General features: G+C 41.1%; 1 protein-coding gene and 1 pseudogene across 5 annotated transcripts in view; one reads left to right on the top strand and one right to left on the bottom strand.

The window, feature by feature from the left end:
- Positions 1–360: 360 nt before the first annotated feature.
- Trip4 (thyroid hormone receptor interactor 4) overlaps positions 361–23,878 on the bottom strand; it is a 60,047-nt gene continuing 36,529 nt past the window's right edge. For 4 of the 5 annotated variants that reach the window (XM_050151903.1, XM_050151905.1, XM_050151906.1 and 1 more), the window contains 2 exons: positions 4,578–4,680; positions 361–656 (listed from right to left, as the gene is read on the bottom strand). In XM_050151903.1, coding sequence (XP_050007860.1) covers positions 589–656; positions 4,578–4,680 — 171 coding nt within the window. In that variant the 3' untranslated portion in view covers positions 361–588. The remainder of the gene's footprint in view (positions 657–4,577; positions 4,681–23,878) is intronic. The other variant, XM_050151904.1, reaches the window with a different exon arrangement.
- Positions 2,951–3,069, top strand: LOC126507565 (uncharacterized; annotated as a pseudogene).

The following is a 23,878-nucleotide window of genomic DNA, read 5'->3' on the forward strand; positions in this document are numbered from 1 at the left end:
GCTGGGCACGGTGGCTTTGGTCTGTAAACATGGCACTTAAGGGACTTAGGCAGGAGGATTGCTATGAGTTCCAGGCAAACCTGGGTCACAGTGAGACCCAGTCTCAACATGTCAACAGCAGAACATTTGGTAAGAACATTTTACATCACCATGGGCTTATATTAGACAGAAATTCCTCAAACATCCTAGTATTCTCTATTCTATTATTTTGAAAAAAAATTTTAAATTCAAAGTGTCTCTTGTAAAATTGTTAAACTAGATTAAGATTTCCCTAACCACAAATACAAATTTCACAAAGGAAAATAGTTTCAATTTGTTCCTTTCTCTTTTGATTTAGTTCCAAGAAAAATATCAAAGACCTAGAATTTTTAAAATGACATTTTATAAATAATGTATTCAAAGATTTTGGCCCACTACATAAAGAATCCCACCTTGTAAGAAAATATATACAGATTTGTAAGAGTTTAAATTCTCAGAGATTGAGGCCTGGTGTCATGTAGCTTTGTACTGCTTCAATCCCAAAGGACCAGCGGATAGCAATTTAGTACACAAGACTTCACTACGCTGTATAGTTCCTTTTTTCCTGGGTCAGACAGCTTTATTCTGCTTCATTAACCCCTTCTTTGCTCCTTGATGGATCTTGGAATCCAGTTTCCCTGTAAGAAAAAAAAAGAAGTCTCACTCATTATTTATTTTTATATTTGCATTGCAAATCTTTCCTGGCCTCCTAGGTCTTCCAGTTACTGTGTTCCTGTCACATTCAATTATCTTGCTTCAGGATGCTGAACACTTCTAAACTTTAGAGTTTTATTTTCTAAGAAAAAAGCTGTGGGAATGTTGTACACACACACACACACAGGAATATTTAAAGAATATTTCTAATTTTGTACTTTAGAATGTCTGATACTAAGAAAGACAATTCTTTTTAAAAGAGTACAGACTGTAGATAAATAGAGATGAAAACAAGAGAAGAATGAATGGGGGCAGGCCACAAAGAAATGCACTTCACACAGTGGGAAACCCATTCCCCTGACCTGTTAACTAGCTGAGTACAAAGGATGACCCTCCCTCACAGTGGGAAAAGCAGTTCAACTCACCCTTTTGCTGCCTCAGTCTTAACAGAGGGAATGACCTGAGACAGTGGAGTAGAATCATGTAAATGCTTCCCTGACAAAGGGTCCCTATCACCAGCTCAGGGGGTAAAGGTCATAGATTATATGGCTCTTCTGAGTGTTAAACTTAGAAAACAAGGAAAAACAGCCTGGTGTCATGGTTTATGCTATTATCTGTACTCTGGAGACAGAGGCAGGAGAATCCTGTATATTCTACACCAAACTGGTCTATATAGCAAGTTCTTGGCTGGTCAGAGAGAGCTACATAGAATGCCTCTGCTTCAAAAATAAACAAGCCCTCTCATGTCTCAAGTGATCCAAATGAGAATGCCTCGAATGATGTGATGTGATCTTTGAATTGACTCCTCGATCTCCCAGAGTACAGCTACTTCAGTGCTAGCAGCCTTTGAAAGCATCTATTTCATGACAAAAAAAATTGTTTGTCTGATCTATGAAAAAAGCTTGCAAATTTCTTTTCTCCCACAAAAGCCTCATTGAAGTCAATAATGATGATGATGCTAAGAATAGAAAATACTTCATTTCAGTTTTAGCACTAAAAATATAAAACGAAGAGTCCTGGATACTGTGGGCACTCACCCAGAACACCACTGCCACTCAGATGTAGTTCTTTTCACTTGTTGAGCAATCCGATGTGAAAGAACTCTCACTCACTAGAAGCTAGTTAATAATGTGTATGAACTGGACAAGTCATTCAGCCTCTCTGGACTTCAATGGCCTCATTTGTCCATTTAAGATAAGAATACAAGTTCTGACCACCGCACAAGGATACTGGGAGAAAACAGCCTCAGTCCAACAAGTTTTCTTTAGGCTTCTTGCCCTAGTGTTTCAGGGCTGCATCTGGTTCTAGAATAGCAGTACACCTTTTTCTGTGCTATCCAAATGTTGCCCATAATAATCCAAACACTGCTGATTTTAATTTGGGTTTTAGAATATGGGCATTCCCAGTGAGTTTGGAGTTCTTTCATCTTATAGGCTGCCTAGCTGGGAATGTGAACATGACAGCAAGCTGGCAAAGAGCCCTATTTCAAGACAAATTTTCTTTTGTCTCCCTCATAGTACTTAAGTGACTGTCAATTGGTAGGTGGTCAATAAATACTTTCATCAAATAAATTAAACAGGAGGTGGAAACAGACAAACAGTTCAAGGTCAGAATTAAAAATGAACCTGGGTCACATGACACTTTGTCTCAAAAACAAAACAAGCAAAAAAAAAAAAAAAGCACAAAAAAACCCAAACAAACAAAGACAAATAATACAAATTTCAAATCCTCAGTATAACAGATTAACTAAGTAATCTAAACCAGCAGATAAAAAGGGCTAGTGCTGAGGTACGAGTACGCCTTAAGTCTTCTTCAGGCTTTTAGGACAAGCTATGTGAGAATTTAGAATCTATTGAAGACTTTGATATCCAGTTCTTGGTATTGCCATAGGTTTGAAGACTCGTTGGTTAGGCTTGTTTCTCAGATTTCCACCTCTAGTTGTGTAATGATGAGGACGTTACCTCATCATTTCTATCTTCAATTTTTATTTAACTAAAAGAAGTACTACCCACTATAAAGTCCCTTTTCAGTGCCATGATATTGTGTCCTGAAAATGAACTATAAATTGGAAATCTGTTCCTGAGACAATCTGATAAAGTTTAAGGAACAGAAGAACAATTAGAAAGACAAAATACAATCTGTGAGATGGGCACGCTGTCTCACACCTACAATCCTCTCGGGAAGAGTGAGGCAAGGCAGCTTTGAGTTCAAAGTCAGTCTAGGTCACCCTAGACTACACAGTAAGACCCAGAGACGCTACCTCAAAAAACCTAAACCCTTTTATGGCCATACCACCCCGAACATGCCCAATCTTGTCTGATCTTGGAAGTTAAGCAGGGTCACGTCTGGTTATTACTTGGATGGGAGACCACCTGGGAATACCTAGTGCTGTAGGCTTAAAATAAACAAACAAAAAACAACCCAAACCCTCACAACTTCCCAAAACCTGCTTACTCATCTGTAAAATCAAAAGCAGATGGGAAAAAAACCTATTATCTGACAGGGTTATTAAGATTACTGCTAGGCTGGAGAGATGGTTCAGTGGTTAAGAGCACTGGCTGTTTATCCAGAGAACTAGGGTTCAATTCCCAGTGCTCACATGGCAGTTCACAACTGTCTGTAACTTCAGTTCCAGGGGACCTGACACCCTCATATAGACATACATGTGATAAAACACCAATGTCCATAAAATAAAAATAAATTATTAAAAAAAAGAATATAGCTAATATGTGCTTTCTGTAGACTAGGCACCATGCTCAGAATTTTACATATACTGACTCATTTAATCAACTAATTAAAATAATAGTTGTCTCTGTATTTGTGGGGTTTTGGCTTTAGGATCCTCACAAACATCAAACTCCGAAGATGTTATGTGAATCTCTTATATGAAATGGTGTGAGGCTTGCATACATTCTACATTGTCCTATAAAATTTAAAGTCTCTATAAATTGCCATACTTAATACAATGTAAATGCTTTATGAATAATTTTGTTTTGTTTTGGGGAATAGCTTTCAAGACAGGGTTTCTCTGTATAGTCCTGGCTATCCTGGAACTTGTGGTAAACCAGGCTGTCCTTGAACTCACAGAGATTCAACTGCCTCTGCTGGGATTAAAAGTGTGCACCACCACCACCACCTAGCACTTCCAGTATTCTTAGCCACTAATTTCTCTCTCCACCTCCTTTCATTTTAATTTTTTTTCAAGAGAGGGTTTCTTTATGTAAGGCCCTGGCTGTCCTGAACTAGCTTTGTAGACCAGGCTGGCCTCCAACTCACAAAGAGCTGCCTGCCTCTGCCTTCCGGAGTGCTGGGATTACAGGCGTGTTCCACCATGCCCAGGAATAAATAGTTAATGTACTGGAGTCCTAAATGAAAAGTTTAGAGTGACTCGCTATCATGCCGATAACTGTCCTGGAAAAGCTAAACTATAATCAATATGACTTTAATGTTATTGATAAACATAATTATCTTCCAGTGCTAAGGATGACACTAAACACAGAACAGTGTGTTATGGAATATTTCTTTACGCCATGTGAAGATATTTCACTCTGATTGGTATAATAAAGAGCTGAATGGCCAATAGCTAGACAGAAAGAGATTAGCTGGAACTTCCGGGGACAAAGACTGGCAGGAAGAAAGGTGGAGTTGCCAGCCAGACCCAGAGGAAGCAGATGGGCAGTATGCAGATGAGGTAAGGCCACATGACGAAACAGATTAATATAAATGGGTTAATTTAAGTTATAAGAGCTAGTGGGACCAGCCTAAGCTAAGCTTTCATAATTAAGAAATCTCTGCGTCGTTATTTTTGGACTGGCTGCCGACAACAAAGCTTACTACAAGTGTTTTTTCAAATGTAGACAAGTAAGTTGCAAGAGAAAATGAGATCCTAAAAGATGATGACTTACAGATTTTAGGATTTCCTTTAATAGGAAACTTCACAACCATTTCCTGAGGGTTTTTGCAGATGAAAACAAATGGAGAATCAGACTCTTGACTGATGTCCGGGAACTGAAAGATAAAAAATTCAGGCTAGTTGGGACGGATTTGTCACTTTAAAGAGATCAAGGAACAGCCCAGATTTTACCTCAATCCTGATGGCAGTGCTCTCTGGTTCACAGACCAGGAGGGCTATGCTCCACAATAACAGAACTCCAGCTTTCTGAAGGTTTGACATGGTATTACACAGTCGATTGCCTGCCATCTCTGGCTTCTTATAGTGGAATCAGCTTCCTAAACAAAGGATGCCTGACATTCCTCCAGAAGGATGGGAACTGGCCAATCTTTTAACACAGGCAGCTGTGAGAGTCTCAGGTCTCCTGGAATGTTTGGCAACACCCCAGGTTCAGCTTAACGGATGCCCTGGAAGACTTAGGAAATTCTGTCAGAAACAGCACACACAACCATCTTCTCACTAAGGAGAAGGAAGATGATTCATTCTGAAAGGTATGGTCATGTAAAGGCTGTTCAGCTGGATACACTACAGAACTGCTTAGGGACAAAGGTAAGCGGCAGACTTCTTTTCTGAAAAAAGTCATATCACAAAACAAATTTACATGAATACTTAAGAGGTTTTTGTTTTTTGTTTTGCTTTGTTTTTGAAAATGCATACATGGAACCCAAGACCATGCTAGGGACATAACAACAGGTTAGGAAACCATATAGATCAGCAGAAATGTTCTTTAGCAATGCCCAAACAATCTGATGTTTCATTGTTTCCTATCTTAGGATGTCTAACCTATAGCATGTTTGATAAATGACTGGTAGGCATGTGGATCAGACTTAATTACCAGAGAAGTTCTTTTCCCAGTAATCACTATTAAAAATAGAACGTTAATTTTTACTCTTTTTCATCCTTTAAGACCTATTCTCTCATAATCTAAAGGTCTAGATCCAAGAGTCTTGCTGGGCATGGTGGTTTGCACCTGTAGTCCCAACACTTGGTTAGTGGAGGTAAGAGGAAGAGATGGTAAAGGCCAGCCTTGGCTACATAGTGAGTTCCAGACCAGTCTGTGCTGCACAAGATGTGTCAAAAAAACAATGACAAAAAACAAAGATCGGGGCTGGGGAACCAGGCATGTTGGCACACATCTTTAATCCCAGCACTTAGAAGGCAAAGACAGGCTGACCTCTTCGAGTCTGAAGCCAATGTGGTCTACATAGTGAGTTCTAGGCTAGTCAGGGCTACATAATGAGACTCTGTCTAAACAAAACAAAGCAAGATAAACTCTGGCAGTCCAAATTATACAGCAGTTTCAGAGAAAAGAATAATAAAGAGGTAGAAAATTAAAATGTGTCTATAACTGGTGGAAGCATAAATACTTAAATTTCTTTGTTGAGCACATTATCCAAGGCGTAAGTGGGAAAATTAAAAAGAATTTTCTAAATGTTTGGTCCTGCCTATATACCATGGCCTTCAGTGAGGCAGATGGGGCATGTAGCCTGATAAAATATAAACTTAATATCAAGTATCAGGCACAAAAATTATAGCCATGAGCAAAGTGAAAATACTCATAGTAGGGGAGCTGAGAGGATGGATCAGCAGGCACTCTGAGGAAAGTGGAGACAAAGATCCATGCAGCTCACCAACCAACCCAGTTAAACCAATGAGCTCCAGGTTCTGAGAGCAACTACCTCTCAAAAAGGTTAAAGAGGAATTGAAGAAGACAGCCAACATGTGTAGGCCAAGGGACAAATTCCTGGGCGCAGGATCCTGCCTTCTAACCTTGTTTCAGGGACAGGGTCTCTCTTGTTTCTGTGGCTGAGCTGTATTCATAGGTTTCTTCACTCTTCTCACCTTAGCAGTGCTGGAGCTGTGACTGTAGATAGGGCTTTCTATGTGGGGATGGAACTCGGGATCAAGATTGTGCCACAAGCCTCTACCCATGGACCACCTCCCTGGACTGTATTTCTTCCTTCTTTCTTTCTTTCTTTCTCTCTCTCTCTCTCTCTCTCTCTCACTCTCTCTCTCTCTCTCTCTCTCTCTCTCTCTTTCTTTCTTTTTCCTCCTTCCCTCCCTCTCTCTTTTCCTTTCTCCCTCTTTCTTTAGTGTTGTTTTTTTTTTTTTTTTTTTTTTGAGACTCTACAGACCAGGCTGGTCTCCACCTCGGAAAGATTGGTCTGCTTCTCTGAGTGCTAGGAGCAAAGGTGTGCACTACAATATGTAACTATTCTTTTGCCTTGGCTGTCCTGGAACTCACTCAGTAAGCCAGGCAGGCCTGGAACTCTGCCTCTGCTTCCCCAGTGCTGGGATTAAAGGATAAAGGATTAAATTCCAGGACAGCCAAGGCAACACAGAGAAACCCTGACTTGAAAAATCAAAACAGGGCTGGGCAGTGGTGGCGCACGCCTTTAATCCCAGTGCTCGGGAGGAAGAGGAAGGCGGATCTCTATGAGTTTGAGACCTGTCTGGTCTACAGAGCTAGTTAGTTCCAGGACAGCCTGATGAAACCCTGTCTTGAAAAACCAAAAAGAAAAAAGAAAAGAAAGAAAGGTAAAAAACAGAGAATCTAAGAAATAATATATATGAATATGTATGTACACATATATATTTAAAGCACACACAAACAAAACAAAAAACCCACAATGAGATACCATGTCATTCTAAGATGGCTCCATGTGACAAAAACATGAAACACATAGTAGCAAAGGTATGAAGAAGCTAGAACACTTCTACAGTGCTGATGTAAATGAAAAGTGGTCCAGCAACAGTGGAAAATAGTTTGGAGGGTTCTCTAAAGGTTCAGCAAAGAATTATCATTATCCCCAGCAACCAGAAAATAAGTGAAAAGAATCTCAAACAGGTATTTGTAGACTAATGTTCAAAACAACATTATCTAACAACCTAGTAACAGCTGAAAAAATAATATGAAGAGTATTTTTCAGTCTGAAAAAGAAAGGGAATTCTGAAACATTCTACAACCTGGGCAAACCATGGACACACGATAAATGAAATAAGCAAGACATAAAAAGACAAATTCTGCATGATTCTACTTAAATATACTTAGAATAGAATAGGCAAATTCCCAGGGATAGAAAATATAATAGGGGCCAGTTAGGAAAGCTGAGAAGGTAAAAGCACTTACCAAGCAAACACACAAAGGTAGAAGAAGCTGGGTGTAGTGGCGCATACCTTTAATCTCAGCACTTGAAGGCAGAGGAAGATGGATCTTTATAAATTCTAGGCCTATTGAATTTACATAGAGAATTGCAGGAAAAGAAAGGAAGGAAGGAAGGAAGGGAGGGAGGGAGGGAGGGAGGGAGGGAGGGAGGGAGGGAGGGAGGGAGGAAGAGAGAAAGGAAAAAGAAGGTATGACAGGGACTAGATGACCTCTGACTTCCACAAAGATGCTTTCTGACCTCCACACACGTACCATGACCTATGTGCTTGTGCATATGCAAGCACACACGGTAAAAATGAAAGGAAGAAAGAAAAGGAAAGGGGAAGGGAAGGAAAGAGGAGGGGAGGGGTGGAAGTGGCTGGAGAGACTGAACCCAGGTTTGGTTCCCAGCACCCACAAGGCAGCCCACGAATGCCTGCAACTTCAGTTCCAGGGGATCCAACACCCTCTTTTGACCTTTGTGGGCTCCTGTACTTATGTGGTACACATACATACACTCATTGATACACATATATATAAAATTTTAAAAATAATTTTTAAAATTAAAATAAGTAAAATAGAGGTCACCAGGGACTGAGATGTGGGAGGAAAGAGTAATTACTGAATAGGTAGAGTCGGTGGTTAGGACAATAGCAGAGTTTGGAGATGGGTGGTGATGGTGACTATACACTGTTATGAAGATAGTTGATGTCGCAGTACTGTAGCACTTAAAAGTGCTTAAAATAGAAAGAGCTATCTTTTTTCTTTTTTTTTTTTTTTAAAGATTGATTTATTTATACAGTATCCTGCCTGTAGACCAGAAGAGGGCACCAGATCTCATTATAGATGGTTGTGGGCCACCATGTGGTTGCTGGGAATTGAATTCAGGACCTCTGGAAGAACAGTCAGTGCTCCTAACCTCTGAGACATCTCTCCAGCCCTAGAAAGATCTATCTTATACAAGGTTGATCACAATAAAAATAAAACTTTAACAATTCAGGTTAGGAGCTGGGGAGCTGGGTTAGGGGCTAAGAGCACTCCTGCTCTTTCAGAGGACTAGAATCCAGTTCCCAGCACCTTCCTCAGCTGAACCGCCTGTAACTCCAGTTCCAGGGATTCTGATGCCCTCTTCTGACCCTGGGCACCTAGAGGCATAAGCAAACACACATAAATTAATGAAAAAAATAAATTAAGTAAACCTTTTGAAAACTTGGGGTGAGTTTCTTTTCCAGGCTAGATGGTTGTATGCTGTATTTGTTGGTCTGTAGTGAGAGTTTCATAAATTTGAGGTCAATATGGGGTACATAGTGGAAACTCAAGAAAAAAAAAAGGTGATTTCATCTATCTGTCCATTTACCAGGCCAAGTCATTAAAAAACCCTATCAACGATAGCTACAAAATACATCCAGCACCTATTTTGTCTCACTGTGCTATCCTGGACTTGAATTCACAATTCCTTGTCAAAGCCTTGCCAGTGTTGAGGTTACAGGCATTGGCCACTATGTCTGATTTCTATGTAGTGCTAGAAATTCAAACTCAGGTCCACATGCTTGCATAGGAAGTGCTTTAGCCACTTAGCTAACTAACCATTTTTTTTATAAGGAACTAGGCAGATGGCTCAATGGCTAAGAGAGTCTGCTGCTCTTCCATAGGACCTGAGATTGGTTCACAGCACCCACATTGGGCAGCTTACAACTGCATGCAGCTCCAGCTCCAGGGCATCTGATGCCCCTCTTCTGGTCTCTGTAGGCACCTGCACACACATGACATATACTTACACACACATATACACATACATATAAATTAAAAAGCCAGGCAGCAACCTTTAATCCCAGTACTCAGAAGGCAGAAGCAGGCAGATCACTGTGAATTCAAGGCCAGTTTGGTCTAAACAAGGACAGCCAAGGCTACACAGAGAAACTCTGTCTCAAAAAACAAACAAACAAACAAAAAAACATTAATTAAAAAAAAACTTCTCTAAATATTCTAGGAAACTCAAGACAGCAACTCAGACAAGCACTTTTAAAAATTTACATTCTGGGCTAGAGAGATGGTTCCGTAGTTAATAGCACTGGCTGCTCTTCCAAAGGTTCTGAGTTCAATTCTCAGCACCCACATGGAGGCTCTCACCATCTGTAATGAGATCTAGTGCCCTTTTTTGGCCTGTAGGCATACACACAGGCAGAATACTGCATACACAATAAATCTTATTTTTTTTTTTAAAGAATTAACATTCTAACATAATCCATTCCAAAGATATACTAATTTGTTATTTAGGTGCTCAGGAATGATGCTAGGAAAAACTGAAAGGTTTTAATTTCCCACAATTAAATTGTTTCTATAACAGAAGAAAACTTTGTATAAAAGTATAAAAATAGGGCTGGAGAGATGGCTCAGTGGTTAAGGGCACTGACTGCTCTTCCAGAGGTCCTGAGTTCAATTCCCAGCAACCACGTGGTGGCTCACAATCACCTGTAATGAGATGTGGTGTCCTCTTCTGGCCTACAGGCAGGATACTGCATGCATGCATGCACACATGCATAAATAAATAAATCTTTTAAAAAAAGTATAAAAATAATGCAATTCACAACAGTCTGGAGTCGGAGTCAAAAAGACTAAGGCAGCATTGGTTAGCCCTGTGTGTTGTAACAAACACAATGCAAAACTGGACCAAGGCTATGAAGTTATTTGATACATCATGGGTGAGGTCTACCAGAAAGCTCTATTCACTTGATTTTTAATTAATTATTGGTATTTGCATGTTCAGAAGCTGTGGCAGTTTGAAAGAAAATGGCCCCCACAGGGAGAGGCACTATTAGGAAGTATAGCTTTGATGGAGCAAGTCTGGCAATATTAAGAAGTGTGGCTTTGTTGGAGTAGGTGTGACCTTCTTGGAGGAAATGTGTCACCATGGGGGTGGGCTTTGAGGTCTCCTTATGCTCAAGCTAGGCTGTGTGGTAGGCAGTTTACTTCCTGTTGCCTGCTGGTCAAGATGTAAAACCCTCAGCTCCTTCTCAAGCACCATGCATGTAGGAATGCTGCCATGCTTCCTGCCATGCTAATAACATGCTTGATTGCCATGCCAATCAAATGATTTCCTTACCCGGTGGTGGTGGTAGCGCACGCCTTTAATCAGGAGGCAGAGGCAGGCAGATCTCCATGAGTTAGAGGCCAACCTGGTCTACAAGAGCTAGTTCCAGGACAGGCTCCAAAGCTACAGAAAAAACAAAAAACCAAAACCAAAACAAAGACAAAAAACAAACAAACAAAATGCTTTCCTTTATAGGAGTTGCCATGGTCATGGTGTTTCTTCACAACAAAGGAAACCCTAAATAAGAAAGAAGTTTTTACCATTGCTAAATTTCTCTCAATGTCACATTCACTTTCATAATCCCACAAAAAGGGGTTGTGACCCATAGTGTCAGAAATTGAGTTTGCAGCCATACCTGGCTTTCTAGAATGATTTTAAGTCCTCATTACATGGCTTCATCTTGCTCTTCCTTCAGGCCTTTTTCAAATGTCAACTTTGACATAAATCTCTCCTGATCTCACTATTTAAAAGTTTTTTTTGGTTTTTCCGAGACAGGGTTTCACTGTGGCTCTGCAGCCTGTCTTGGAACTAGCTCTGTAGACCAGGCTGGTCTCGAACTCTCAGAGATCCGCCTGCCTCTGCCTCTAGAGTGCTGGGATTAAAGGTGTGAGCCACCATCGCCGGGCAAAGTTTTTTTTTTTTTTTTTTTTTTTTTTTTTTTTTTAAATGTATACAGTGTTCTGACTGTATGTGTGCCTGCAGGCCAGAAGAGGGCACCAGATCATCATTACAGATGGTTGTGAGCCACCATGTAGTTCTGGGAATCAAACTCAGGATCTCTGGAAGAACAATCAGTGCTCTTAACCTCTGAGCCATCTCTCCAGCATTTTTTTCTTCCCCCCAGAGCTGAGGACCAAACCCAGGGCCCTGTACATAGGCAAGAACTCTACCACTGAGCTAAATCCCCAACCCCATGACCCCAGTCAGTGGTAGAGTACTTGACAAGTATGCACAAGGCCCTGGTTCAACAATCAACAAAAGTAAATAAAACAAAATGAAATTACAGCACCAATTACCCTATAAATGTAGCACTTTGAACCCTTTTTTCCTACCTTATTTTTTCTCCATAGAACTTACCATTTAACATATAAATTATTTATATTTTTGTTTCAATTTACTAAGATGAAAGCTTCAAATGTGCAGACATTTTCTACAACGCCCCACTCCAGGGGCTGAGAGATGGCTCAGTGGCTAAGAGCATTTGCTCTGAAAGTAACATGACTTGACTACTGAAAGTTTCAAGTTCAGTGGGAGACACCAGATGTCCTCTGCCCCTCCTTCTGCTAGGACCAGACACAGCAAACATTAGGCAATCCATGAATATTTGTTTAATACAGTTGGCAACTCCCTGGTAGCTGGGATCATGGGCCTTTTACCACCACTTCCACTGAACTTCGGAGTGTTCACAAGAGACAGAAATGAGAAATAAAGTAGCACACAGAGTTATGTCATCATATACATTGAAGAGAAGTCCATTTGGATGAGCCTCATATCCCTCCGCCCCCAAATCCTTGTCCTTGAAAGCTGGATACTAAGAAACACTTTACATATTAAGAAGTATTTAGTTGGCTCTGGTTGTGTGGGCCTCTAATCCCAGATACTGGGGAGGTTGAGGCAGAAAAGCACAAGTTCAGAGAGAGTTCAGAGAGAGTCTGGGACACTTACAGAGATTGTGTTAAAATAGAAAGTAAAATCAGGGCTAAGGATATTGTGGTGGTTGCTTAGCATGCACAATATCCTTACTTTAGCGGGCAGCGCTATGGAAGAAAAAAAAGGGGGGATTTGTATTTTTGGTCTGAGATTTACAAAGATGAAAATACAGCAGGCTCAGCAAGAATAAATTAAAGGGGAAATGAAGACCACAAATAAGTTCTAATGTCACATCCACTTTAGTGAAGATGCTAGATTAAATGTCACTGATAGAGCATAATAAACAGGTCAGGAAATATGAGCTTTAGAAACAATGCAAATTTGGCTAAAGACTCCAGCAGGTGCCTTTGTTTCACTCTATGGAGACTTTTATCACAAATTCCAGCCTGAGGAGCAATGGAGGTGTGCCTACCTTTCTTTCATGCCTTATAACTTCCTCAGCTGTCTAACATAACAGGTAATTATCTGTCAAACAGCCATTTCATCTCCTCTCAGGGGAAACTGCTCACCAGTCATTTAGAAAATGTTTCTTTTGTCATTTTTCTAACAGGGACGAAAAGGTTAGTACTTTTTGGGAACTACTACTGATTTAGAGACAAATAAAAATTTTTGCTCAATTCTGCAAGCCTCACTTAGTCCTTGTATTAAAAATGATCAATAGGGGCTGGAGAGATGGCTCAGAGGTTAAGAGCATTGCCTGCTCTTCCAAAAGTCCTGAGTTCAATTCCCAGCAACCACATGGTGGCTCACAACCATTTGTAATGGGGTCTGGTGCCCTCTTCTGACCTGCAGACATACACACAGACAAAATATTGTATACATAATAAATAAATAAATAAATATTAAAAAAATAAAATAAAAATGATCAATAGCCGGGTGTGGTGGCACACGCCTTTAATCCCAGCACTCTGGAGGCAGATGCAGGCGGATCTCTGTGAGTTCGAGGCAAGCCTGGCTTACAAAAATGATCAATAACTCCTTAATTATGTCACTCTTCCCAATAAATCCCCAGGTGAATTTTTTTTTTTTTCGAGGCAGGGTTCCTATCCTTGAACTAGCTCTTGTAGACCAGGCTGGTTCCAAGTGAATTTTATATACCTCTCTCTCTCTCTCTCTCTCTCTCTCTCCTCTCTCTCTCTCTCTCTCTCTCTCTCTCCCCCCCCCCGTGTGTGTGTGTGTGTGTGTGTGTGTGTGTGTGTGTGTGGTGTCTGAAGTAGGGCCTTGTGCATCCTGGCCAAGCACTCCACCACTAAGATACAGCTCTAGTCCATGACTTAGAAATCTTTTGCCCGCCTCCTAAGGACAAACAACAAAAGCCAACAGTCAAGAAACAAATTCACTGACAAGAACACATATTTGTTGTAGGTTTTAACTTTGGGGAAAAATACATAATATATGAAATTAGGCTCTGAAATCCTGTTTGCTGAAAACTGACTCCAACACTGAGGTAAGGTCAAATAGAAGCTGGAGGCCACAAGCACAGCAGGTCTAAAGTAGCAGCACATCCTGAAAGCAACTGTGCTCTCAGATAAACACTGCAGGTGTTGGGAGTGGCTGCAATCAAGATGGATTTTATATGTGTATGAAACTTAAAAGAATAAATAAAAGGCAGTTTTAAAAGTAGTTCTCATTTACATTTCCCTTCAAAGCAACTCAAGGAACCAGGGATGGTAGTATGGGAGCTGGTAATCCCAAAACTTTAGAGGCTAGCACAGAAATAGCCTGAGCACGAGTTACGGCACAAAAAAAAAAAAAAAAAAAAAAAAAAAAAGAAAGAAAGAAAGAAAGAAAGAAAGAAAAGAAAAGAAAAAAGAAATAGCCTGAGCAACACAGCAAGGCCAGGCACAGAAGCAAATGCCACAATCCCAACATTTGAAGGTGCACACATAAGGATAAGAAATTCATGGGCAGGGGGTGCTGGAGAGATGGCTCAGCGGTTAAGAGCACTGACTGTTCTTCCAGAGGACCTGAGTTCAATTCCCAGCAACCACATGGTGGCTCATAACCATCTGGCGCCCTCTGGCCTGCAGGTATACATGGAGGCAGACTTTCTATACATAAATAAATAAATAAAATCTTAAAAAAAAAAGATATTCATGGGCAGGGAAGGCTGGAGAGATGGCTTGGCAATTAAGAGCGCTGGCTATTCTTCCAGAGGTCCTGCGTTCGATTCCCAGCAACCACATGGTGGCTCACAGGAGTACATACACACAGAGCACTCATATACATAAAATAAACAAATAAATAAGAACTTTAAAAAAATTTATGGGCAGCATTGGCTAAATAGCAAATTTGAGGCCAACCTGTCCTACATGAAACCACAAAGGGAAAAAAAATCCAACCAACCAACCAACCAACCAACTAGGCTACCATTCTGATGGAATGGAACATTATCTTAAAACTATGATCCTTAGTCTTCATTCCATTGCCTGTCATAAGACAATTAATAGTTAATTCTTTTCTCTTCGTGCTTTATTAATACTCACTATATGGTTATATAATATTCTGAGTCATAAAATATGGGAAATCTGTCACTTGGATAACAAAGAAGACCGGATGATAAACCAAGATGACAACTTGAATAGGTTATAAGAAAGTGAGGCCACACTAGGTCACGCAGCTCATGTTCTCTAAGCCTTGGTTTGTTATCACAGGAAACTTTTGATTCTACCAACAGCAGGTCTATTGCGCTTGTGCCTCCCTAGCCCAAGTCTACTGGCATTGCCATGAACGAGACCTTTACAAGTCCCAACCTGGACGGCAGCAGTCTTCCCAGCTTCAGAGCCTTTCCAACCCATCTTATACATCGCAGCCAATGAGTTTTCCTCAGGCAGGGCTCCTATCACCCTATTGCTTCATAAAAACTTTCTACACACTCTTCCACATTTCCCAGTTACTAGAGAAATGGATCTTTCTTCTGTGCGCTATCATCCTGGGCTATCTACCATCTGACCGCAACCTACTTTCTGGGCTTGTCTGCCCCCGCACAGACCCCGACTTCCCACCTGTGCCTTTGCTCCCATTATCTTCTCATTTTGGAATATGCTTTTCTATCAAATAAGGAAGAAGACTTCAACAGCAAAACCTCATTTTTTTTCATCTTTTTTGACAACATTATGTAAGTTACTTTAAGTGGTTTTTTTTGGGGGGGGTGATGGTTTTGAGACAGGGTTTCTCTGTGTAACAGTCCTGGCTACCTTAAGTTTTCTATGAAAGAAGGATAATGATACTTTTTTTTTGGAATTGTTTTGTTTTTATTTTATTTTAGGTGTTTGGCTGTTTTGCCTGCATGTTTTTCTGTGCACCACTGTTTACAGTACCCAAAGAGGCCAAAAGATGCTGGATCCCCTGAACCAGGAGTTACAGACTCTGTGCATTACCATGTGGTTGCTGGAAACTAAATCTATGTCCTCTGGAAGAATAGTCAGTGCTCTTAACCACTGAACCATTTTTCCAGTATCTTGTTTTGTTTTTGACACAGGGTCTCACTGTGTATCCCTGGATGGCAAAGAATTTGCTTTGTAGACCAGTATGGCCTTGAACTTACTGAGATTCACCTATTTCTGCCTCTCAAGTGCTGGGATTAAATTTATGTGCTACTGTGCCTGTCCCATATTTCTGTGAGGTTTAGAAAACAACATACATATACAGAATGAGTATAGCACATATTTAGTGGTTGAGAGTGATAGTTTTTTATTATTCCCCAAAGTGAAGACAAAGATATGGAATCTCTTCTAACTAAAAATTACATTTCCCTCCTCCAAGTTCTAAAAGTTTCTCTCACCACCTTGTTCTCTCCTCCTTCCACCCCTCTCAGACTCTCAGATCTCACAATGCAAAGCAGGCTTGAATTTACAATCCTGTAATCCTTTTTTTTAAAAAAAATTTTAATTATTATGTATACAATATTCTATCTGTGTGTATGCCTGCAGGCCAGAAGAGGACACCAGATCCCATTACAGATGGTTGTGAGCCACCATGTGGTTGGTGGGAATTGAACTCAGGACCTTTCCCTCCTGTAATCCTCTCGCCTCAGCCTCAAGAATGCTGGGGTATAGTCAGCTTTGGCTTCTTAAAAGTTACCTTGGGCAGGGGATATATGCTGTGGAACAGTACTTGTAGAGCATGTTTGATGCTCTGGGTTTAATCCAAGCAACACAGAAAACAAAATAACTTTTTTTTTCTTTCTTTCTTCTTCTTCTTCTTTTTTTCTTTTTTTTTTTTTTTTGGTTTTTCGAGATAGGGTTTCTCTGTAGCTTTGAACCCTTCCTGGAACTCGCTCTGTAGACCAGGCTGACCTAGAACTCAGAGATTCACCTGTCTCTGCCTCCTGAGTGCTGGAATTAAAGCCGTGCTCCACGACCTCCCGACCTCACTTTTTGATTGTTAATACAACTCTCTAGTAACCTCTCATGTATCCAAGGGCAGAACCTACACCTGATTTATCTTATTTCCTTTAATATCTATAATGGTGTCTCACTTATACTAGGACCCAAATATCTACTGATGGATGGATAAGTACACAAGAAAATCTTTTTCCTTTCTATTTTGTTTTTTGGGCTGTTTTGTTTGGTTTTGTTTTTATAAGATAGGATCTCACTATATAGCCCTAGCTGGACTGGAACTATGTAGACCAGACTGGCTGGAAACACATACCTACCACGGCCTCCTGAATGCTGGGACTAAAGGATTATCACTCCTGGCACATAAGAAAATCTTAAGAATTATATGTTATCAAGTAAAAAGCTACTGGGCTAACAAGACGGTTCAGTGGAGAGAGGCTTTTGCTACTAAGCCTGAAGACCTGAGTTCAATCCTCAGGACCCAAGAAGTGGAAGAGAGAACTGACTTCTGGAATTGTCCTCTGAGCTCCACACACATGCACCGGGAGCCTCCTTTTGAAATATAGTTATTATCTATATACATATGTGTATGTATGTTTGTCTGTGTTTGGGTCTATGTACAGGTGAGCACAGGTATTCATGGAGGCCATGCTGTATTCCCTGGAGCTGGAGCTGGAGTTATAGGCAGGTTTGGTTTTAGTGCTGAGAACCAAACTGGAATCCCCTAAAAAAGCAGCAAGTGTTCTAAACTGCTAAGTCATCAAACCAATCACCCAAAAAAATCATTAAGGTCTGGAGAAATGGCTCCACAATTAAGACACCTGCTGCTCCTGCAGTGGTGGACTTTCATTCTTAGCCCTCAAAGGGGAGTTCACCATCGATGCTTCTAGTTCCAGGGGTACACAGTCTTCCAGGATCCCTACAGGCATCAGGCATGCAAGTAGCACACATACATACGATTTAGGAAAAATCCTCAAACATGAAATAAAATAAATACGAAAAGAGAAACAAAAATAAATATAAAACATCTTTTTAAAAAGGTTACTATTAAAAAACTACAGGATGGTGGCACATGACTTTAATCCCCGCACTCAGAAGACAGGCAGGCAGATCTCTGAGTTCGAGGTCAGTCTGGTCTACAGAGGGAGTTTCAGGAGAGTTGGGGCTACATAGAGAAACCCTGTATCCAAAAAATAAAAAATAAAAAAATTACAGAGGCTAGAGATGGCTGTTCTTCCAGAGGACCTAGGTTTGATTCCCAGCACCCATGTGGTAGTTCTCAACCACCTGTAACTCCAGTGCCACGGGGTTTGCTAGCCTTTTCTGGCCTCACAGGCACCAAGCAGTACATAGATATACATTGTTATTTATTACACAGAACATTAGAAAAAGTGGCACTGCTAGACATGAAGGTACATGTCTTTAATGCCAGCACTTGGTGAACACAAGTGGGCAACACTTTGGGAGTTCCAGCCTAGCCTAGTCTATGTAGTGAGTTCCAAGCCATCCACAGGTACAAGTGAGAACCTTTCTCAAAACCAAAATCAAAACCAAAATCCAAAATGATACTATTCTACATCTTTCTTTAGAACATAAAGTGGAATATTTTCTTGCATTAAAGCACACATATGCACACGCGTGCATACACACACACACACACACAGTTTTAAATGCACACATAAACACACACACTGTTATTCCTTAAACCATTTTTGTTTTTCATTTTTTCAAGATAGGCTCCCTCTGTAGAACAGGCTGGCCTCAAGCTCATGGAAAACCACCTGCCTCTACCTCCTGAGTGTTGGGATTAAAGGTGTGTGCCACCACCACTGGGCATCCTTAAACCATTTCCTTTTATAAAAAAATTATTTATTTATTTTAGGTTCACTGATGTTTTGCCTGCCTGTGTGTCTATGTGAGGATGCCAGATCTCCCGCAAATGGGATTACAGACAATTGTGTGCTGCCATGTGGGTGCTGGGAATTGAACCCAGGTCCTCTGGAAGAGCAGCCAGTGCTCTTAACCACTGAGCCATCTCTCCAGCCCTCTCCTTAAACCATTTTCAAGTGAATACTTGATACCCAAACTTCAAGCCACAATAATAACAGTATGTTCTGACCACTATGAACTCTAATAAATGTTCTAATCTTCTTAAACATTCTGATTGTACATCCTCTACCTCCTTCAAGCGAGTCTTGACTTGAAGAAGTGCTTGAGGTCAGCTGGCTGTTAATGACATAGTGTTTCCTTTCATGTTGTGTCTTAGACAACAGCCCTTATAGTCTCTTGAGAATCTTCTGAGGTATATTATGTGCAGGCAAATTCTGTCAGCAGAACTCCCAGATAGGACAGTGCTACTGATAGGACCCTGCACTGAGTCATACCCCATCCCCTCGGGCTTTATGCATTTATTTTGGTTATTATGAGACTACAGCCCAGGCAAGTGTAGAATTCAGGGCTCTTCTTGCCTCAGACTCTTTCAGCACTACTAGCATGCACCACCACTCCCTGCTTCCCTCACAGATTTAAAAAGAGAATTAGGGATTTGGCATTTTCAAGGCCTGGCTTGAATGTTGAACATTACTTCCTTCATGTTCTAATTTCTCCCTTTTTAGATCCAGAAGACTCAGTGACAGAAGCTGGTGATTTCCATGCAAAGGGAGATCTGCATCTTCCAGACACCAAGATGCTTAGATTTTGTTTGTTTTTCGAGAGAGAATGGTTTCTCTGTGTAGCCCTGGCTGTTCTCCAAGTCACAGAGATCCTGCCTCTGCCTCCTGAGTGCTGGGATTAAAGGTACACTACCACCTCCTGGCACTTAGATAATCTTTAAAAAAAAAAAATAGAAGAAGTCATATTCTTCTCTCTAAAAGGACTGAAAGTCTACTCTTGGTGTCAGTTGCTAGATAGAGGGACCCAGTGCAATTGTCTCAGCAATTCCTTGAAGGTAGGATCTGGTCTCTCATAAAAACCTTAACATCAAATAGACTAACAGAAAGTTGGCATGAGAAGAATGGGTTCTGCTGGGAAGAAAGAGAATAATCAATGACCTTGGAGATTTCAGACAAATCTGAATTTCTTTTGAAGGCAAAGATAAAAATAGCACAAACAACACAGCCGTGTAAAAACAAAGGCCACCAACTCAACTCAACTTGTTAGGTCTGGAGAACTACTCACAACCACAGCTGCTAATGGTTATGGATTTGGCAATCAAAATGTCTTTGTTAAAAAAAAAAAGTTTGAACTGCCTCACTATTGAGGTTACAAACCACAGCCTTGATGCATTGTTGCAGTCAACATCCTCCCCGCTGTTTTTGAGAGCTTACATCTGCTGCTGGCAGATAAAATGCTGGCACACAGCAGGGGCTCCTTCCAGGGGACTACAGGAGAAGCTCTGAGGAGATGGCTCTCATCTACCTATCTCTCCCAGTCAGCCAGCAGCCCTTTCTTTACATTCCTTCCCTGTCTAGGTTCATCCCCTGCCATTACTCAGAGGAGAGTTGAGGGTTTAGTGGGAACTTTTTTCTTCCTGGTACAACTTAGCCATGATGGCTAAACTTGCCTTAAGAAGATTAAAAGGTCGTTTAGAGTATAGTGCACTTGACTTTAAAAGAAACAAATCTCTTCTTACTCTTTTTAGAAAACTAAATGATCACACTATGCCAAAAATAGTGAGGCTTAGTATATTTTAACTTATCAGACAGTCCAAGAATGTGAGGTCAGAAATAAATGACTAAGTTTCTTTGGAGAATGAAAATGCTAGCTGAAGAAAAATGAGGTCTAAGTCACATAGGAAGTTAGTTTAAACTGACATAAAATTTGTTAGTGTCACAGTTTCTCAAGGAAAATTCGACTCAGCTGGTTGATAAGAATTCATGTTGAGATGCTAAAGACACAGAGTAGAAACTGTTTCCTGGATGGTTATTGCTCAATAAGTTGGACTTAAGAAAACAAAGAAAAGCCTAACGTGCATTCTAAATTGTGCACGCTAGGACTACAGCTATGTAGTATGCAAACAGGCACCGAGTGTGTTTGAGGAGGACAGGGCAGCATCTCAGTGGTAGAGCACTTGCCTAGTATGCGTAAGGTCCTGGGTCTGATTACCACTTCAGAGAGAAAAATGTTTAGGAACACTGTATTCTATCATCTACCTCTCAGAGAGCCTTAATTTGTACTTGTATATAAAAGCCTCTGAGAAACTCTATGGTAAACAAATTTGTTTAATTCAAAGATGTTTTCCAGATGTACACTAATTTCAGGGAACACCTACATGAAGTACTTTGTAAAATCCTAGGATAGGTCTGTTTCCCCAAAATACCAACTTAGAAATAAGATTTAGGCTAAGGGTGGCGGAGCACTTGGCTAGAATGAACAGGCCCTGGGTTTAATCCATCGTACCAGAAATCAAACACTGTGATGACTCAATGGTCAAGTACTTGCTGCTAAAGCATGAGGACCCGAGTTTGAGTCCCCAGAGTCATGTAACGGTAAACACAGAAACATCTGTAAACCCAGATCTTCTACTCGTGGACAGCAACCATTTCTAAAGTGACAAGATCCAATGGAGCGAGAGATGCCTCAGAGGTTGAAAGAGCTTCCTGGTCTTCCAGAGAATGTGTTTGACTTCTAGCACCCAAGTTAGTGGCTCACAACTACCTATAACTTCAACTCCTAGGGACTGACTCCTCTGGCTTCATAACTTACATGTGCATGCCCATGTGCACATGCACACATACATAATTAAAAAATAAGGCACGGAATGGTGGTGTATGTTTGTAATCCCAGCACTCGGGAGGAGGGAAGAGACAGTTCAAAGTCACACAGAAAGCAGTTCACACAGTTGTCCAGGTCAGCCAGAGCTACATAGTGAGGCCCTGTCTCAAATAAAAACAAGCAAATAAGGGGAGAGGAGAAGGGGAGAGAAGGAGGAGAAAGGGGTGGGTGAAGGAGACAAAGAGAACTGAAGGGTCAAAATGGGGGAAGGACAGATGGCAGGCTAGGAAAGAGATATCTTTTTTTTTTTTGGTTTTTTTTGAGACAGGGTTTCTCTGTGGCTTTGGAGCCTGTCCTGGAACTAGCTCTGTAGACCAGGCTGGTCTCGAACTCACAGAGATCCACCTGCCTCTGCCTCCCGAGTGCTGGGATTAAAGGCGTTCGCCACCACCGCCCAGCTGGAAAGAGATATCTTGATTGAGGAAGCCATTATGGGGCTAGGAAGAAACCTGGCACTAAAGAAATTCCCAGGAATCCACAAGGATGACCCCAGCCAAGACCCTAAGCAATAGTGGAGAGGATGCCATAACTGGCCTTGCCCTATAGTCAGATTGGTGACTATCTTAAAAGTCATCATAGAACCTTCATCTAGCAACTGACAGAAGCAGAGGCCGAGCTCCCAAAGTCCAGTCGAAGAGTGGGAGGAATGAGAAAAGGAGCAAAGAGGTCAAGACCATGATGAGGATACCCACTGAAACAGCTTATCTGAGCTAATGGGAGCCCACCAACTCCAGCCTGACAGCAAGGGAACCATCATAGGACCAAACTAGGCCCTCTGAATATGGGTGACAGTTGCATGGCTGGGGCAGACTGTGGGGCCACTGGCAGTGAGACTAGGATTTATAAGTACTGCTTGTACTGGCTCTTTGAAACTCACTCTCTTTGGAGGGATACCTTGGTCAACCTAGATACAGTGGGGAGGGCCTTGGTTCTGCCTCAAAGTAATATGCTAGACTGGATGGGTGGATGGAAGTGAGGGGAAGGTGGAAGGAGTGGGGGGAGGAAAGGGTGTGGGAACTGGGATTGGTATATAAAATGAGAAAAAATAAGTTTTTTAAAAAATTAATTAATTAACTTAAAAAAACAAGCAAACAAAATTAGACTATTATCTACTCTGAACAATATTCATATGATATTCTCAAACACAGAAAGTAAAGGAGAAAACCACAGAAAAGCTGATGACCACAAGAAAGGGGTATGAAATTTTAATGTTCAATGAAATCTACCAACTCCTAGCATTTTGGTACAAATTCACAGCATACCCAAGGATAATCCATAAGGAGAGTTGCCAGGATCTCCATCATGGCACATGTGGGAGGATTCTGGCATTCCTACAAACTGTCCTCAGCAATTCCAGTACACAACATACAATAAATCCAAGCTCAGGGAGCAGCATCTGCTGACCTGAAGAAAGAGTATCCTCGGGAAAACAAAATTTGTTAACTAGATCTCTAATGATAGCAATACCTGACATTTTAAGATGATAGTTTTCAATGTTATGGTTTGAATTTAAAAATGTGCTTATGTGCTTGGGCATGTGGTTCCCTGGCTGTGCTGGTACAATTTTGGGAAGTTGTGGGGTCCTGGATGGTAGAGATGGCTCACTGAAGGGTGGCCTTTGAGAGTTATAGCTCTTCTTGTGGTCCTTCTCTCTCTGCTTGACGATCTGCCAAGCTGTGAGAAGCAGCAGGTGCAAGCTTCCATCACCAAGAACTGGACATTACTTGCCATGCCTTTCCCACTGTGTCCTCTGAAACCACGACCCAAAATTAATCTTCTCTCCTTTAGGGTTGCTCCTGTCAGGTATTGTATCATAACAAAGAGAAAAGAAACTAATATATTTATTTTCATAGCAGAAAGGGAGGGGCATGACATTAAAACAAATATAGGTGGAAAAGAAGCAAAAGTACAGGTACCAGAGCATGGAGATGGAAGCCTTCATGGTCCTGTGCCTTGTCTGGGTCTAGATTATATACTAGGGGCAGAGCAAAAGAATGGGAGTCAAATATCACACCTGAATGCATGCAGTGGACACAGAAGTAAACAGAAGAGACAGAGTAGGCAACCCTAAGAAAATCATTGGGGTCATGCCTATAACAACATCACCTGGGAGGCTGAGGCAGGAGGATCAGATAATTTACACCTACAAATGGAGTTTGAGGCCAGTTCAGGCTATGGAAGACCCACGTTCAAAAAAAAAAAAAAAAAAAGACAGCAGACATAGCCGAGTTTGGTGGCGGCACTCCCAACAT

This window comes from Alexandromys fortis, unplaced genomic scaffold, assembly GCF_014885135.2.
Source record: "Alexandromys fortis isolate MF-2015 unplaced genomic scaffold, M_Fortis_MF-2015_v1.1 scaffold_70, whole genome shotgun sequence".
Taxonomy (NCBI): domain Eukaryota; kingdom Metazoa; phylum Chordata; class Mammalia; order Rodentia; family Cricetidae; genus Alexandromys; species Alexandromys fortis.